The following is a 16,514-nucleotide window of genomic DNA, read 5'->3' as shown; positions in this document are numbered from 1 at the left end:
CAGCACTCTCTTCCAGCCTCCAGCTGCTGCTCCAAGGAGCTGGGACATGCTGGGATTGCCCTCTGGGGCTCCCTGCAGGAGGAAGAAGAAGAAATCCAAGAGCAGAGCTCATGACTAAGCTGTGTCCAGAGAAATTTAATCTCCTCCTGGGCCTTGACCTCACAGCACCCAGTGGAGCTGGGCTGATGCTGGGGCATGGAAAGCAGGCTGGAAATTTCGAATCCGCTCTGCCTGGGTCTGTCTGGGCTCCTTCCGGCTGCACACGGAGCTCTGAGCACAGACAGCTCCACAAAACCAGGTGTTTTTATCAAAACCAAAGGGGTTTTGCATAAAGAGGAGCCACCCTGCACCTTTGGTGCCAGGTGTCAGTGAAAACCATGCAAAGGACGTGAAAAAAACAGCACCAAGAGAGAAGTGAAAACTCAACCTTTTGGGTCTTTTTTAATCCACTCGCTGATTTCACCACACGGAAAATAAAAAAGAACAGTACAAAGAACTGTAAAAAATTCTGATCCTTCCAAGCAAGGTGCATTGCACTGCAGCAGGAAACAAATCATGTGCTGGTTCAAGCCTAGAAAGTAGGAATATTTGGCAAAAACCCCCCCCTGTACCAACAGACAGCATCCACGGAAAGCACGTGTGTCCAAAGGGAAAAGGTTCTGTGCACCTTGATCCTTTGGGACACGTTGCATAAACACCACAAAACTCAACAAACTGGGAGCAAACCCCAGAAGTCTGGGGCAGCCCAGACTGTTGGCAGAACACATCACCCTTGGGAAGTGCTGGTGGGGAGATTTTGGGGGAAAACACCACAATTCAGCCTGGTGTGAGATGTGCCTCTCCCCAGACCCTCTCATTACCCTCAGGAATGCTTGGCTCAGCCTGGGATCCAGGTGCTTGAGGTCCAAAATATTCCCTCCCCTGCTGGCAGCAGGGTGGGATTCCCACAGCCTGGTGCAAGAGAGGGTTTGAAACAGCTCCCAGGACAGAAAAGTAGATGCTGAAAAAACAGAAAGCCTTTCTAAATCATTATTCAGTTTAAAAAAAAACCACAAACCAGGACAAAGCAAGCGTAGAGCACTCACACTCCAAAGAGAGCACACACTCCAAGAACCCCAGCCAGAGCAGCCCAGGAATCCCACACACTGCAGCAGGGTTTGTCTCCCTGCTGTGTCCAAAAAGCCACTGTCCCCTCCCCAAGCCTGGCTGATCCCTCAGGGGCTCTGGAGGGTGTTTTGGGGGGCAGGAGGTTCCCACCCTTTTTCCCCAGAGCTGGTTCAAGCCTAGAAAGTAGGAATATTTGGCAAAAACCCCCCCCTGTACCAACAGACAGCATCCACGGAAAGCACGTGTGTCCAAAGGGAAAAGGTTCTGTGCACCTTGATCCTTTGGGACACGTTGCATAAACACCACAAAACTCAACAAACTGGGAGCAAACCCCAGAAGTCTGGGGCAGCCCAGACTGTTGGCAGAACACATCACCCTTGGGAAGTGCTGGTGGGGAGATTTTGGGGGAAAACACCACAATTCAGCCTGGTGTGAGATGTGCCTCTCCCCAGACCCTCTCATTACCCTCAGGAATGCTTGGCTCAGCCTGGGATCCAGGTGCTTGAGGTCCAAAATATTCCCTCCCCTGCTGGCAGCAGGGTGGGATTCCCACAGCCTGGTGCAAGAGAGGGTTTGAAACAGCTCCCAGGACAGAAAAGTAGATGCTGAAAAAACAGAAAGTCTTTCTAAATAATTATTCAGTTTAAAAAAAAAACACAAACCAGGACAAAGCAAGTGTAGAGCACTCACACTCCAAAAAGAGCACACACTCCAAGAACCCCAGCAAGAGCAGCCCAGGAATCCCACACACTGCAGCAGGGTTTGTCTCCCTGCTGTGTCCAAAAAGCCACTGTCCCCTCCCCAAGCCTGGCTGATCCCTCAGGGGCTCTGGAGGGTGTTTTGGGGGGCAGGAGGTTCCCACCCTTTTTCCCCAGAGCTGCATTCCCAGCCCTGTTTCCCTTTCCCTTCCCTCCACCCTCCTGCTCTCCAAACAACTCCTGGAAGTCCTTTTAGCATCCTAAATGTTTCCTAGGGAAACCCTGAGAACTCTTTAAAGCCAACAGGGACTCTCAAGCTTGCCAAGAGCCAGCAAAAAGGGAAAGGATGGTTTTAGGGTTTGGAGAAGGCCAAGCCCTCCCTCCCCTCTTGGAATGAAGCATTAGGAAATCAAAAGTAGAGCTGCAGCTTTCACAGTGACCAGGAAACAGCTCTGCCCTTGTCCAAGGTGACCACAGGGCAAGGAGATTGTTCCCAATCCTGGCAAGGCCAGAAAAAAAGCCCCCCAGCAGGGAATTTAACCATTCTGGGACTCTTCCCATGCAGTCAGTCAGCAAGTGTGGGACTGGCACACGCCTGGCACCTGATGTGGCACAGCTGGGTGCCCACCTGAGGAGCTCTGGGCTCCCCCTGGAAAAATCCAAAGCAGGAGCCAAGCAGGTACTTTGTGCCCTCTCCAGAAACCTCTGGGGAGTAGAACTGCAGGAATGAAAAGCACCTCACAGGTGTAAGTGGGGCACCAACCCTTGGGCTGACCAGTACCAGCCCAAACTGGAGGGACTGGGAGCTTCACTCATCCCAAACTCCTCAGGGCTTTACATTCCTTCCTTCCCACACCTGACAAGGGCAGGAAGCAATCTTCCCATCTGAATCCCTGACCCAACAGGGCACGGAGCTCCCCCAGCCTGAACCCCCCACCACAACCAACACCCCCAGTGTAACAGCTGAACTGGGAGCACTGGGAGGGGAGAGACCTGCATGGAGCACGAATTAGGAGCTACAAAAACTGCTTCAGCACGGCCAAAGGTGTGTGTGAAAAAGGGAATCTGGGTGTGAGACTGGGAAAGCTGATCAGGGAGAGAAAACCCAAATCTGAGTCTGTGCTGGGTCCATTCCAAACGAGCACAAGAGAACTCACGTGCTCCCAACCTGAGCATCCAAACCCAGCAGGTGGAGAAGGAGGGCAGGAGGAGAGCAAGGCAGCTTTGCTCCCAGGCAAGGGACAGTCCCATGGCTCATTGTGCAGCAGATCCTTAATTTCTCCCCCCAGAAGGAGGGGTCAATCCAGCAGATGGCAAATCCCATTGCATCGGGACACACAAGTTCAGGGTCTGGCTTTTCCAGCAGCCAGACACCCAGGGGGAAAACAAGGCAGCTGGGAAAGGAGCAATTTAGGGAAGTGAGAGGTTTTATCAAGGTGCAGGTGCAAAACAAAAAGCATTTGCCCTCCTTCCCGTGGACTGGAATCCAGCTGTGGCAGCACTGCATCCCCGCCATCATCTGAGGAGGAATCTAGATCTGCAAAGGCAAGAGGAAAGGTTGGCACCACCTGAAAGCTCAGGATTATTCTGCTGACTCCAGTGGGCTGAGAAGCTCCCAAAGCAAACACGAGCTCTTGCCTTTGTTTTCCTAACTTTCCTCTTCCTGTGGCAGAAAATAACGACAGGCACATCTGCCCTGAAGGGCAAGACATGGAACAGGGTTTAAAGGGAGAGAAGAAAGGGATTTCTCCACAAATCCTACCCTTTCTCCCACTAAAATCCTCTCTGACAAGTCATCAGGATCAGTGCCAAAGTCATTCAGCACAGCCCAGCTCGAGACTGTCCCATCTGTGCCCTGGGTCAGCTCTGCCAGCACTTCTCAGTCGTATTTCTCCATTTCCTGGCAAAACCCTGTTTCTGCACCAAACTGGCTTTTCCCAAACTCCTGAGCTGGGGCTTTGGGACCCTTTCTAATGCAAAGGGACAGTATTTTGTGTTTCCAACCCCCACTTTGGGCTGGAATCTCACCTTCTGATCCAGTCTCTGATAATCACCAGATTTGGGCCGTCGACCAGTTTTTGATCTTTTTCCTTCCAGAGCAAAAGCAATGATCTTTGGAGAGAGAAAAATGGAGACAGGGTGAGTGGAACAGCAGCTACCAGCACAGGCTCACCTCTGGTTTTTTGCTCATCTGCTCCCACCACCCTTTTCCTGTGCCCAAGCACTAGAAACATTAAATGCCAGTACTCAACCATTCCTAAGACAGACAAGGAGATTTGCTCAACAAGCAGAAAACAGTAAGAATTTTCTTTTTTTTTTTTTTTTCCTCCCTCAAAACCAGCTTTATGTGAGAAAACACAACCCCAATCTCGTGTTGCTGCTACAGAAAACTGCCAGCAGGCAACTGTCAGAAATAAGATGGAGGGATCTCACAACCCTTTGTGGTTTCACCTCTGAAAACCAGCAGCAGAGCTGAGAACACCCAGTTCCCACCAGAGCCAGCCCCATTCCTGCTGCTGTGGGACCACACAAACGTGGACCAAACTGGGAGATACTGGTGAGAAACCAGTCAGGATGAGGGGAAAGGGCTGGTCCCACCTGCCACCAAGATATTTTATGAAAAATCCCTTGGCCCAGGAAGGTGAGAAGCCTCAGAGGAAAAGAAAAACAGTATTGTCTGCTTGCTTCTCCCTGTGTTTTGCAGCTTTGGAATGTGGCAGGTGCATCTTTGACTGGTTCCATGTGAATTGTTTTTACTTCATGACCAGCCCCAGTCCAGCTTTGCTGGCCTCTGATCTGTCAGGGGTTTTTATTAATTATTCATTCCTGTCTAGCCTTCTGTTTGTGTCCTTCCTCTATGGTTTAGTATTTTAAAAATTATAATATAATATCATAATATATTCATGTATTATCATATAATTATGATATATTATCATATATTATGGCTGATGCTTTGTGTGAAGAGACATGAATCTTGACTCCATGTTTCAGAAGGCTGATCTATTATATTATATATATTATATTAAAATGATATACTAAAACTATACTAAAAGAATAGAGAGAAAAGGATCCATCAGGAGGCTGGAAAGGACAAAAATGGAATGAATAACAAAGGCTTGTGACTCCCAGAGAGTCTGAGCCAGCTGACTGTGATTGGCCATTAATTAGAAACAACCATCATGCACCAAACACAGCTGCACCTGCTGCATTCCACAGCAGCAGACAGTTATTGTTTATACATTTCTTTCCTGAGGCTCCTCAGCTTCTCAGGAGAAAAATCCTAGCAAAGGATTTTTCATAAAAGATCATGGCTACAATATATAATATATTATCCTATAATAATAATATTTATAAAGTATATTAATATATTATCATATCTATTCAATAACAAACCAGCCTTCTGAGAAATATGGACTCAGATTCATCTCCTCCCTCCTCCTGGGACCCTCAGAAGCACTCCAAGCCCCAGGGCAAGGCCGGGGGCTCCAGCAGGGCTGCTCACCTTGCGTTTGTTGTGGTAGGCCACGTACAGGGCAGCCACAATCACAGCTGTGCTCACCAGGTAGGCAAAGAAGTGGCTGCTCTCCGAGCGGGCCCTGGGCAGGGAGGGGACACTCTTGTCCCTGTGCAGATCCAAGGAGGTGTCACTGCCCTCCTCGGCTTTGGCCACGTCCTCCACGGCGCTCTCTTCGTTTTCCAAGGAGCTGTCGCCCTCCCCAGGGGAGGGAGCTGGCTGTGACACAGGGCTCTGCTCCTCCTGGGACTTCTGTGCGCCCTCCTGGCCGTGAGGCTGCTCATCAGCAGCGCTGCCCTGGCTCTCAGCCTGGGCCTGCTGCCCTCCTTGGCCAGCTTGGTTCCTGTCACTGCTGCCCTGGCTGGTGCCACCCTGGGTGTTGCTCTGGTCCTGGTTGGTGCTGTCCTGGGTGTTGATGTTCTGCTTGGTGCTGCCACTTGTGTTCTTGTCCTTGCCATCACTGCCCTGAGTGCTGCCCTGCTCCTTCTTGCTGTCGTCCTGGGTGTTGCTGCCCTGGGTGTTGCTGTTCTGCTTGTTGATGTTCTGGTTGGTGTTGTCCTTTTTGGTGCTGCCATTTGTGTTCTTATTGTCATCTTTGCCATTGCTATCCTTGTCATTGTTGCTCTTGTCCTCTTTGCTGCCCCCGTTCTCGGTGCCCCCTGCCTGGCTGACACTCTTCTGCCCACTGTTGATGTTGTTCTGGCTGCCACTTTGGCCATTGATGCTGCTCCCTGTATTGCCCTGGCTATCAGTGCCACTGCCTGTGCTGCTCTGGACACCAGTGCCACTGCCTGTGCTGCTCGTGCCTCCAGTGCTGCTCCCCGTGTTGCTCTGGCCATCAGTGGCACTGTTGGCATTGCCCTGGCCATCAGTGGCACTGTTGGCATTGCCCTGGCCGCCAGTGGCACTGTTGGCATTGCCCTGGCCATCAGTGGCACTGTTGGCATTGCCCTGGCCATCAGTGGCACTGTTGGCATTGCCCTGGCCATCAGTGGCACTGTTGGTGCTGCCCTGGCCAGCAGAGCTGCCCGCTGTGCTCCCCTGCCCACTGCTGCCTGTTTTCCCTGTGTCACCACTGTTGCTGTTCTGGCTCACAGCTCCTTGCTGCCCTGCTGCACTGCTGCTTGCACCATTGCCGTGTGCACCTTGGTCACCCTGAGCAGCCTCTGTGCCTTTCTGGGACTGTTTTTTCTTCTTCTCCTCGTCGTCGGTGCCCTTTCCAGTGGGATTGTTGTCCTGCTGTTTGTCTGTGCCGCTCGTGCCTGTTTGGGGGTCACCACTGCTGGACTTCTCGTCATTCTTCTGCTCGTTCCCGCTCGCTGTGGGTGTGCTCGTGTGCTCGTGGCTGCCAGCCGCTCCGGCTGCCCCAGACAGCGCGGAAGATCCGCCGCTCTCCGCTTGCGAGGTTTCTGCAGCGGCAAACACGGGGAGCCCGGTCAGCGGGGGCCGAGGGGAGACCCCCGAGGGGCGCGGCACGAGGGGACACGCCACAGGAGCGGGGGAGCCGAGGGGAACGGGAAGCTCGGGGGAGCGGGGCTGCCGAGGCCGGAGAGGGAACCGAACGCGGCGGAGCCCCAAGGGCAGAGGACGCCCCCAAACCGAGCGCGGTGCCTGACCCACCCCCGCCCCAAGGGCTTCGCTGCCCTCTCCCGCCCCCATCGCAGCGCCCGGCCCGGCGTACCGGCGGCGCAGAGCCCCTGGAGGAGGAGCAGCAGCAGCGGGAGCAGCGGCAGCGCCCGCGGGGCCTCCATGGCGGGCGGGCCCTCAGCGCCGGCTCGGCCGCTTCCGGGCACGGCTCTCGCGAGAACGCGAGGGAACGGCAGGGAGCGAGAACGGCCGAGAGGGGGCGGAGACTGAGCGCGACTGGGCGGGGTTTGAGCGCCTGGGCGGAGCCTCGGTGGCTTGATAATGGAGAGTTGTGGGCGTGGCCGCGCTGGTGGGGCGGGGCTTGTTCCGGCTGGGGGCGGGGCTTGAGAGCCCCTTTGGGAGGCGGTTGGCGCCTCCTGGTGGGCACATCCCTGCGCGGTCACAGCCGCATTTTGGGGTAAAACCCACAGATTTGGGGTAAAACCCACAGGTTTGGGGTAAAACCCACAGATTTGGAGTAAAACCCACAGATTTGGGGTAAAACCCACAGATTTGGGGTAAATCCCGCCGGTTTGGGGCAAAACCCGCCCATCTGGGGTCTGTTTCCCTGCCCTGAGAGCCTGGGACGGGGAGTCAGTGAAGACAGGCGGCAGGAAATCTGGGCTCCTTTTCCTTTTCCTTTTCCTTTTCCTTTTCCTTTTCCTTTTCCACAGCTCTGGAGAACCTGCTGCTTTTGGATAACCCGGTATTTTTCAGGTATTAATTATTTATTTATTTACCCTGTTGCTTTCCGGATTCTATTTACTTTTTTCGGATAACCTGCTATTTTTCAGACGCCGGTCCATTTTTTTTGGATAACCTGTTGTTTTCCTTTCTTGGCCCAAGCGGGCATGTCCTGTTCCAGAGCAGGAAACTGGCTGTGCCCGCCAGCAGACACCCAGAACTGTTCTCTTCTTTCAGATTCTCTGGTTTAGTCTGTCAAATCTCCCTTCTCCAGGCTGAATATCCCGTCTCCAGCAGGAATCACTCTTCCATGGGTTCACGGCCCGCTCCAGTCGCTCCATTTAACCCTAAAACACAGGAAAAACGTCACATGGAAACCAGCTGGGTCCCACACGGTGACTGGGAATGATCCTGCCTTGGAGTGTGGCGGATTGGGGCTGATTTTCTCCTCTTTTCCCAATCCTCTGGGCACTCCCAGCTCAGTTCAGCACGCTCCAGCCGTCCCTGCTGCTCGGCCCTGCCCGTGCCAGCCTTTCCAGGGAGACCAGAGCCGCTGGCCCGAGGCTTTTTCGGGATTTTAGCCGAGCACTGAGGCTGTTTCTCACGCCTGGCCCTCACCCACCCCCTGGAAGTCAAGAGGGATTGAGCAGAGGCTGAGTTTGTGCCCCTGGGGATGGAATTCTGCCCATGGATGAGGCTGGCACAGCCCTGATCCAGCATTTCTGCTGGGATCCATCAGGATGAGGAGGAGCACTGACCTCCCCTCACCTGCTGGCCGATGGCAGCTGCTCCTCCTGGATCCTGGATCATGGATCCTGGGGTATCCCAGGCTGGGAGGGACCCCCAAGGACCACGGGTGCAGCTCCTGGACACCCCAACACCTGAGCACGCTCTCACCTGAGCAGGGCTCTGCATCCCACCTCCAGTTTTGGGGCGTTCCTGGTGCCCTCTGCTCTCACCAACCCCTGCAGATTCACTTTTTGGGGACGGCTCTTTCCCTGAGCAGGCTGGACACGCGGATCTGGCCTTAATTAACGCTAATTGGGGTGTTTTACCGTGCTGTCCCAAGGCCTGGTGTCAGGATAATAAAGTCCTCACCTCGCCCGACGTGTCTGCATCCCCCATCCCGCCCCCTTCCCCCCGAGGGCTAATCTGGGCAGGATAAAGGATCAAAAGGAGAAACAATTAGCAAATGGAAGAATTTAATGATGCTAATTAAAATGTATTAAGTGTAGCCACTGCCTCTGCACCAGCTGCTCTGGCAGGAGCCCTGAGGACGGGAGCAGCAGCCTTACCCCGGACATCTGGCGCTCCCTCCCCTCCAGCCCCCGAAAAAAAAGAGGTTTGAAGAAACCTCAGAGCTCGTGGTGCAGCCCCTAATTAGCTCCATCTCTGCAGGAGACCCCTGGGACCTCATTAGGCTTTTCAATTAGTGCCTGGCCAGCCTGCGGGGGGGCAGGGCTGGGAAGGGAGGGGTGGCTGGGATGAAGGAATCGTGTTTTGGGGACAGGAGGAGCCGCCCAGGTGCCCCCAGCGAGGCTCTGTGCCCAGCCCCTGGCCAGGAACCCACGGGGCAGTGGCCAGGGGACAGCTGGGGAGGGTCCCTGACCTTTCCAGGCGCTCAGGGAACGCTTTGGGGCTGGATGGAATCTTAAAGGTGACCTCGTTGCACCCCCCTGCCATGGCAGGGACAGCTCCCACTGTCCCAGGTGCTCCAAGTGTCCAGCCTGGCCTTGGGCACTGCCAGGGATCCAGGGGCAGCCACAGCAGCTCTGGGCACCCTGTGCCAGGGCCTCACACCCTCACAGGGAACAATTCCCAGTTCCCAATCTCCCATCCAGCCCTGCCCTCTAGCAGTGGGGAGCCATTCCCTGTGTCCTGTCCCTCCATGCCTTGTCCCCAGTCCCTCCCCAGCTCTCCTGGAGCCCCTTGAGGCACATTCCCACTGCTGGGGACTATCCCAGACCCCCCCACATCCTGGGCTGCCGGCTCCATTTCACCTCCTGGCTCTGAGGACAAGTTAAATCATGGGGAACATCACCCAAAACTTGTCCAAAGCTGAGCAGTGGAGCCGCCAGACCTCCTGGTCACATCGTCCCCGATGGAAATACGAAGGATGTCCAAGTTTTTTCCTACAACAAAGACAAACCCCAGAGTTCTCCTCTTCTAGCACCACGGAATGGTTCAGGTTGGGAGGGACCTTAAAGAACAACATGCTCCAGTCCCCTCCCATGGGCAGACAGACCTCCTGCAGAAGTATTCCAGAGGACAAGTGAAATCCAGAGGGCCCCATTTTCCGTGGACAGCCACGCTGAATTGTCACCCAGCTGCAGGCGTGACGGGGACATGGATCCCTCCATCTGTTCCAGTGGGCACCCAGCGCTGGGGCACTGCTCCCCTGGTGTCACCTTCTTCCCCAGGAGCAGGGCTTGGTGGCCAATTGCTCCTGGCAGGGATAATCCCACCCTGCCCCAGCTCCAGAGCACCCCGAAAGCTTTGGAACAGATGTTCCTTTTCCGTATGGGAAAACACTGAGTCAAACAAAGGAATATTCTCCTGCTGAAGCCCAACATCTGTTTGAAGCTGTCTGGCTCTGGCTCGGATTTAATCCTTGTGACAGGTCTCTCCATGCCTCTAATGTCCCATGAAATCCAATTCAAGGGGCTGCTTGTGCACAGCCTGCTCCTGGTGCTGGGGAGAGCGGGGCCGCGCGTCCTCCAGGCGCTGCTCACCAAAAACCGCTTTCTTGGAACGGTTTCTCTCAAAAAAGCTCCGTTTTGCCTCTTTTCAAGCCACGGCCACGCACGTTCTGGGTGACACCCTAATCCCCTCTGCCCCAGCTGCACGACACGTGGCTGCTCCTCCCCAGGAGCAATCCTGCTCCAGCCCAGAATTCGCACAGATTTTTCCTCTCTGGAAGCAAGAAATCTAAAATAATTTGGAGTGTGGAATGGAAGCACGTCCCAGATCTGGGTGTGGCCACAGCAGGGATGCTCAGGGCACTCGGAGGATTTGGTGGCACCCAACATTTCTGTGAGCTGCGCTCTCTGCTCGCGGCTCCCAGCTCGGCTCTGGCAGCTCTGGATGCTCCAAGCTGGCAATTCCAGCTGTCCACAGGATGGTCCTGAGCTGGATAGAGTAGCCATGCTCCTGCTGGAGGTGCCACTGCTGCTTGCAAAGGCATCAGGAGCTTTCTCAAGGTTTTGGAGCCAGCCCCAGGTGTGTCCCCAGGGCTCATGTCAGTGCCCGTGGCTTGGCCCTGGCTCAGGTGTGAGTTTTTGTAGCTCTGCCCAGCTCTGGTATGAAAATCCTCAAATCCAGGTGTTTTCTGCTGCAGATATGGACGCCAACATCCTGCACATCTGGAAAACACAGACAGATCCTCCTCAGTCCCTGTGAGGCTCCCTTTCCCCTCTACCTGCAGGCAGGTGACTGCTGCTGCTTCACTTCCTTAAAAATACTTCCCTGGTGGCTTCTCAGCACTGGAAAGGAGAAGAGAAATGTCAGGACAGGAGGAAAAAGTGTCACTGATGCCCCAAAAGCACCAAAGTCCCACCAGGCCCAGCAGCTATGGGATGAGCTCAGCCACAACCACGCCTGGGAATGGAGGACACCATGCTCCCCAAAATGCAGGAGGGATGAGGGTGGAGAGCAGCCAGGCAGGGCAGGGAGTTCCAGAGGGGAATGCAACAGGACTGTGAACCCCGTAAATTAGCTCCAGGCAGGTGCAGCTCCAAGCCAGTCTGCAACAGAAACAAAAATCGTGAGTTCCAGGCGGAAAATTGGGTTTTTTTCCCTGCTGAAATACCAGGAGAGGGAAGAGTCCTGATACACCCAATATGGAACTGACTCCAAATGAGTTGAAAATCCATCAGGCTAAATTAGCTCCAGGCAGGTGCAGCTCCAAGCCAGTCTGCAACAGAAACAAAAATCGTGAGTTCCAGGCGGAAAATTGGGTTTTTTTCCCTGCTGAAATACCAGGAGAGGGAAGAGTCCTGATACACCCAATATGGAACTGACTGAGGTCTCCAAATGGGTTGAAAATCCATCAAGTTGGTTTTCTGCTGGTCCTTTTTCATCCCTGGTTTGCAAGAAGCAGGCCCAGAGGACCCAGTACACACCAGTAACTCCCCCTCCCCGGCTTCTCGGGCACTGGTTCACCAACCCCCCATGTCCTGATGCCTGGGTAACTCCAGCAAGCTTTACACTGCTGGTGGACACCCCAAAATCCCCCTGAGCCCATCGACAGAGGGGCTGGACCTCGGGAGCAGGACTGGGATTCCATCCCGAGGTATTTCCCAGGAAGGTGGCAGAGGAAAAGTGGCGAGCGCTTCCCACACAGACCACACTCACACCACGAGCTGCAGCTGTAGTTTTATTTCCTTTTGTGAAAAATAACAGGATTTTGAGGTGATAAAAACACAACCCCTCCCAGGGCTCAGCCCCAGACCCTGCCCACCCCAGCACGAGCGCGGGCAGGAGCAGCACCGACGAAGCAGCATCCCCGGGGCAGGGCCAGCTCCTTGCCAGGACGGAGCTGGGCGCGGGAGCAGGATTTTGGGAGCAGCTGGAGGCCTTCCTGCTCCTGGAGCCGGGATGGAGTGCCAGTTCCAGTCAACTCCTGCCGTGTTTGGTGCTGGCATCACCGTGCGGGGCTCATCCCCGTGCCCCACGGCAGCGACGGGCACTCAGCTCATCCCAGAGACCCCCATCGTCGGCACCTTGTGGAGGGTCTATTCCATTATTTTTTTTTTCCTTTTTTTTTTTTTTCTCCTTTTTTTTTAATAAAAACAGTCTTTAGGTCGACTGCTGGCAGCAGCTCTGAGCAGAAAGCCCCTTCCTCCAGAGTCTGCTTCCAAAGAGTTCAGAAAGGGTCAAATATTGACCAATAATGATTTTGGCTGCTTTTGAATCTTGATTGTGGCTTCTGCAATGTACAGCGGGGAGGGGGCGTGGGGGAAGCGGACAGGGGGGCAGGACTGTCCCTCAGTCAGCAGGTTTGGTGACCAGGGACAGGGGCTGCGTCTGCAGCACGGCCAGGGCGGCCGGCACGGAGCCGGGGGGGGCGGCCAGCAGGGCCGTGGGGGTCACCGAGGCAAAGGGGACAGGCCTGGAGAGCAGCGAGGGCGGGCTGCCGAGGCTGGAGGAGGAGGAGGAAGAGGAGGAGGAGGAAGAAGAGGAGGCTTTGCTGGCGAGGACGGCGAGCTGGGCCCTGGCCTCGGGCTTGGTGGTGAGCGAGAGCGGCTGGGCCTGCTCCGAGTGCGTGGCGGCCGGCGCGGCGGGCGAGGCCAGCGCGGCCGACGGCGTGGCCGGCGAGTCCAGCATGCTGCCGTGGGACGAGGCCGGGCTGGCGCACGGCTTCTCGGCCGGCAGGTAGGGCACGCAGGGCTTCTTGCTCCGGGAGGGCAGCGAGCCTGCTGGGGGGGACAGGCAGGCCGTGAGGGGCGCGGCGCGGCGCGGGGGCGGCCGGGCGGGGGGTACTCACTGTCGGCGTCGTGGCTCTGCTGCTGCTGCTGCTGCTGCTGCTGGGCCAGCTTCTCGCGCTTCCGCTTCTTCTTCTTGCCCTGGAAAAGAGAGTTTCAGCTCCTGCGGCGGCTGCTGCGGTGGGGAACGCGGCTGGCGGAGTATCTGCAGGGGCTTGGCGCTGTCAGCCATGGCCCCAGCAGCCTGAATTCTGAATTCTGCCCCCCGAGCACAGCCAGCACCCCGAATTCTGCCCCCCAAGCACAGCCAGCACCCCGAATTCTGCACTCCACGTACAGCCAGCTCCCTGCCAGCACCCCCGAGCACCCCAAATTCTGCTCTCCAAGCACAGCCAGCTCCCTCCCAGCACCCCAAATTCTGCCCAAGCACAGCCAGCCCCACCCAGCATCCCAAACTCTGCCCCCCGAGCACAGCCAGCACCCCGAATTCTGCCCTCCATGCACAGCCAGCTCCCACCCACCATCCCAAACTCTGCCCCCCAAGCACAGCCAGCACCCCAAATTCTGCCCTCCAAGCCCAGCCAGCACCCCCAGCACCCCAAACTCTGCCCCCGAGCCCAGCCAGCCCCTGGGAGGGCCGGGCCCACACGTACGTAGTTGTCCCGCGCCGACCAGGTCGGGTAGAGCTGCGAGTGCAGCTGCCGCTCCTTCCGCGCCAGCTCGTAGTACTTGGCCTGCTCCTCCCGCGAGAGCGAGTGCCACTGCGGGGCAGAGCACGCTGGGGACCCCGGAGCCAGCCCAGGAACCCCAAAGCCAGGTGGGGGGTCCTGGGCTGGCAGTGCCCAGGTGAGGGGTCTGATCAGGGCAGAGGGAAGCCAGGAGCTCTGAGGGGTCCCAGGGCTCCCCAAGCTGGCAGTGCCCAGGGGAGGGGTCTGATACAGGGGGGAGGGAAGCCAGGGGCTCTGGGGGGTCCCGGGGGTCCCGTACCCGCCGGCCCAGGATCTGGTTGATGGCCGCGCTCTCCTTCAGCGTGCACTCGGCCACCACCTTGGCCCTCATCTCCTTCATGTACAGCATGAAGGCATTCAGAGGCTTCTTGATGTGGGGCTTCTTCTCCTCCTCCTTCTTCACTGCCACGGGGGATTTCCTGCCACGGCAAGGAGCGGGATGGGGGGGGTCAGGACCCCTCCCCAGGAGCAGCCCCCACCCCCAGGACCCCCGGCCCCCACTCACGAGCTGCCTGCAGGGCTGGAGCTGGGCTGGGAGGGCTCCTGCTTGACGATGGGCGAGACGATGGTGGGGTGGGGGATGCCCGAGGGGTGCAGCCCGTGCGCGGGCGGCGGGACCATGTGCGGGGAGAAGCGGCTGGACATCAGACTGCAGCGGGGGGACACGCAGGAGGGGGGTCACAGGCAGCCAAGGAGCCCCCCCCCGAGAGCCTCCTGGCTTCAGAGACCACCTTCCTCAACCCAGCCGAGCTGGAAAGGCTGGGAACATGCTGGAACCCCAAAAGCACGCTGGAAACCCCGAAACTGTGCTGGAGCCCCAGTCCACCCTGGAAACCCCAATGCACCCTGGAAACCCCAAATCCACTCTGGAAACCCCAAATCCTCACTGGAAAACCCCAATCTACCCTAGAAACCCCAAATCCACCCTGGAAACCCCAAATCCATCCTGGAAACCCAATTCCACTCTAGAAACCCCAATCCACCCTGGAAACCCCAAATCCATCCTGGAAACCCCAAATCCACTCTAGAAACCCCAATGCACCCTGGAAACCCCAAATCCACTCTGGAAACCCCAATTCCACTCTAGAAACCCCAAATCCACTCTAGAAACCCCAATGCACCCTGGAAACCCCAATGCACCCTGCAAATCCCAAATCCTCTGCACTTCCCAAAGCCACGCTGGACACCCTGAGTCCACCTGCAAGCCCCCAGATCCCACCCCAGCTCTGAGATGGTGACACTGGTCCAGCCCCAGCAATGCCCTGAGCCCATGGGATGTCCCACTCCTCCAGCCCTGGGGACAAGCCTTGCCCTCTGGGGGCATTTTCAGTGTCCTGGGACCTCTCTGTGCCAAACCCCAAATCCTCACTGGAAAACCCCAATCTACCCTAGAAACCCCAAATCCACCCTGGAAACCCCAAATCCACTCTGGAAACCCCAATTCCACTCTAGAAACCCCAAATCCACTCTAGAAACCCCAATGCACCCTGGAAACCCCAATGCACCCTGCAAATCCCAAATCCTCTGCACTTCCCAAAGCCACGCTGGACACCCTGAGTCCACCTGCAAGCCCCCAGATCCCACCCCAGCTCTGAGATGGTGACACTGGTCCAGCCCCAGCGATGCCCTGAGCTCGTGGGATGTCCCACTCCTCCAGCCCTGGGGACCAGCCTCGCCCTCTGGGGGTATTTTCAGTGTCCTGGGACCGCTCTGTGCACATGCTCTGTGTGCAGCCAGGTGTCCCAAAGCCAGTGCCAGCCCCGGGGTGGCCCTGAGGGTCCCTGCCCTCCCGAGACCCACCTGGACATGGAGGCATTCATGGCCAGGGCGGGATACGGGTGCCGGAAGCCACCAGCAGGAATGGAGTACACGGGCTGTCCTTGCCTACAAAAACACAAGTTTCAGGGTGAAAAAAAATCCCTTTCCTCTTCCTCGGAGTGGTCTTCAGCTGATTTCCATCTGCAAGGTTCCCAAATCTTCCAGCAGCAGGGAGTCCCTCCCTTCCCACCCCGCCAGGAGCCTGCAGCATCCTGCTGAGCCTGCAGGAGAAGTGGAGAGAGCAGGAGGAGGAAGAGGAGGGTGTCAGTGAGCCTCCCAGGGTCCCCATGCCAGGGTCAGCCCGTCCTTACTGTGGCACCAGCCAGCCCAGCGGGTGTGGCAGCTGCCCCACGGCTCCAGGTGACAGCGGGTAGTAGGGGGGCAGCTCGGGGGGGTGCGGCGGCCGTGGGATCCCTGTGGGGGGAGAGGGAGCCAGGAGGGGGGTCAGAACAGGGGCACGGCAGCCTCAGAGCCCCCCCTGCCCTCCAGCACCTTTTCCCTGAGCACCCCAGATCCCTTTGAGCACCCCATTTCCCACTGAGCACCTCACATCACCCAGGCTGGGCAGAGCTGAAACAGCCAGAGCAGAGCCCTGGGGAGATCCCCACACCCCAGCCTGAGCTGTCACTGGGCAAGGACCCCCCCAGGTCCCTGCCTGCACCCCCAGCCCCCTCCCAGATTGGGCTGAGAGGCAGAGGCAGCATCCATGGGAGAGTCCCCCCTTCCCACTCCCCACAGCTCCCCCTGCTCCCCCAGAGGGTGTCCCTCACCCCCTGCTCCCCCAGGTGTCCCCCAGCCCCATTCCCCTTGCTCCCCCAGCTCTGTTCACCCCCTGCTCCCCCAGAGGTGTCCCCCACCCCATTGCCCCTGCTGCCCCACACATGTCCCCCAGCTCTGCTCATCCCCTGCTCACCCC

The 16,514-nt window shown here is 57.0% G+C and overlaps 2 protein-coding genes across 7 annotated transcripts in view; both read right to left on the bottom strand.

The window, feature by feature from the left end:
- Nucleotides 1-3,214: 3,214 nt before the first annotated feature.
- On the bottom strand, nucleotides 3,215-7,122 carry TGOLN2 (trans-golgi network protein 2). 2 transcript variants are annotated; one of them, XM_041424673.1, is made up of 4 exons: nucleotides 7,001-7,122; nucleotides 5,308-6,728; nucleotides 3,834-3,917; nucleotides 3,215-3,342 (listed from the first exon to the last, which is right to left on the bottom strand). In XM_041424673.1, the coding sequence occupies exons 1-4, from the start codon at nucleotides 7,068-7,070 to the stop codon at nucleotides 3,337-3,339; spliced, it is 1,581 nt and encodes a 526-aa protein (XP_041280607.1). In that variant the 5' UTR covers nucleotides 7,071-7,122; the 3' UTR covers nucleotides 3,215-3,336. The 2 variants fall into 2 exon arrangements, with proteins under 2 accessions (XP_041280607.1, XP_041280606.1); XM_041424672.1 differs by having other exon boundaries at nucleotides 5,308-7,092.
- Nucleotides 7,123-12,400: 5,278 nt separating this feature from the next.
- The window catches only part of TCF7L1 (transcription factor 7 like 1), a 16,646-nt gene continuing 12,532 nt past the window's right edge, over nucleotides 12,401-16,514 (bottom strand). For 2 of the 5 annotated variants that reach the window (XM_041424667.1, XM_041424668.1), the window contains 7 exons: nucleotides 15,910-16,012; nucleotides 15,581-15,664; nucleotides 14,286-14,429; nucleotides 14,040-14,199; nucleotides 13,706-13,813; nucleotides 13,115-13,193; nucleotides 12,401-13,043 (listed from right to left, as the gene is read on the bottom strand). In XM_041424667.1, coding sequence (XP_041280601.1) covers nucleotides 12,616-13,043; nucleotides 13,115-13,193; nucleotides 13,706-13,813; nucleotides 14,040-14,199; nucleotides 14,286-14,429; nucleotides 15,581-15,664; nucleotides 15,910-16,012 — 1,106 coding nt within the window. In that variant the 3' untranslated portion in view covers nucleotides 12,401-12,615. Of the gene's footprint in view, nucleotides 13,047-13,114; nucleotides 13,194-13,705; nucleotides 13,814-14,039; nucleotides 14,200-14,285; nucleotides 14,430-15,580; nucleotides 15,665-15,909; nucleotides 16,013-16,514 lie in introns of all 5 variants that reach the window. The other 3 variants (XM_041424666.1, XM_041424670.1, XM_041424671.1) reach the window with 3 other exon arrangements.

The sequence above is a fragment of the Onychostruthus taczanowskii genome, unplaced genomic scaffold, assembly GCF_017590055.1.
Source record: "Onychostruthus taczanowskii isolate IOZ18803 unplaced genomic scaffold, ASM1759005v1 scaffold84, whole genome shotgun sequence".
NCBI classification, from domain to species: domain Eukaryota; kingdom Metazoa; phylum Chordata; class Aves; order Passeriformes; family Passeridae; genus Onychostruthus; species Onychostruthus taczanowskii.
Note: the sequence above shows the minus strand (reverse complement) of the source record. Positions and strands in the feature narration are given on the sequence as shown.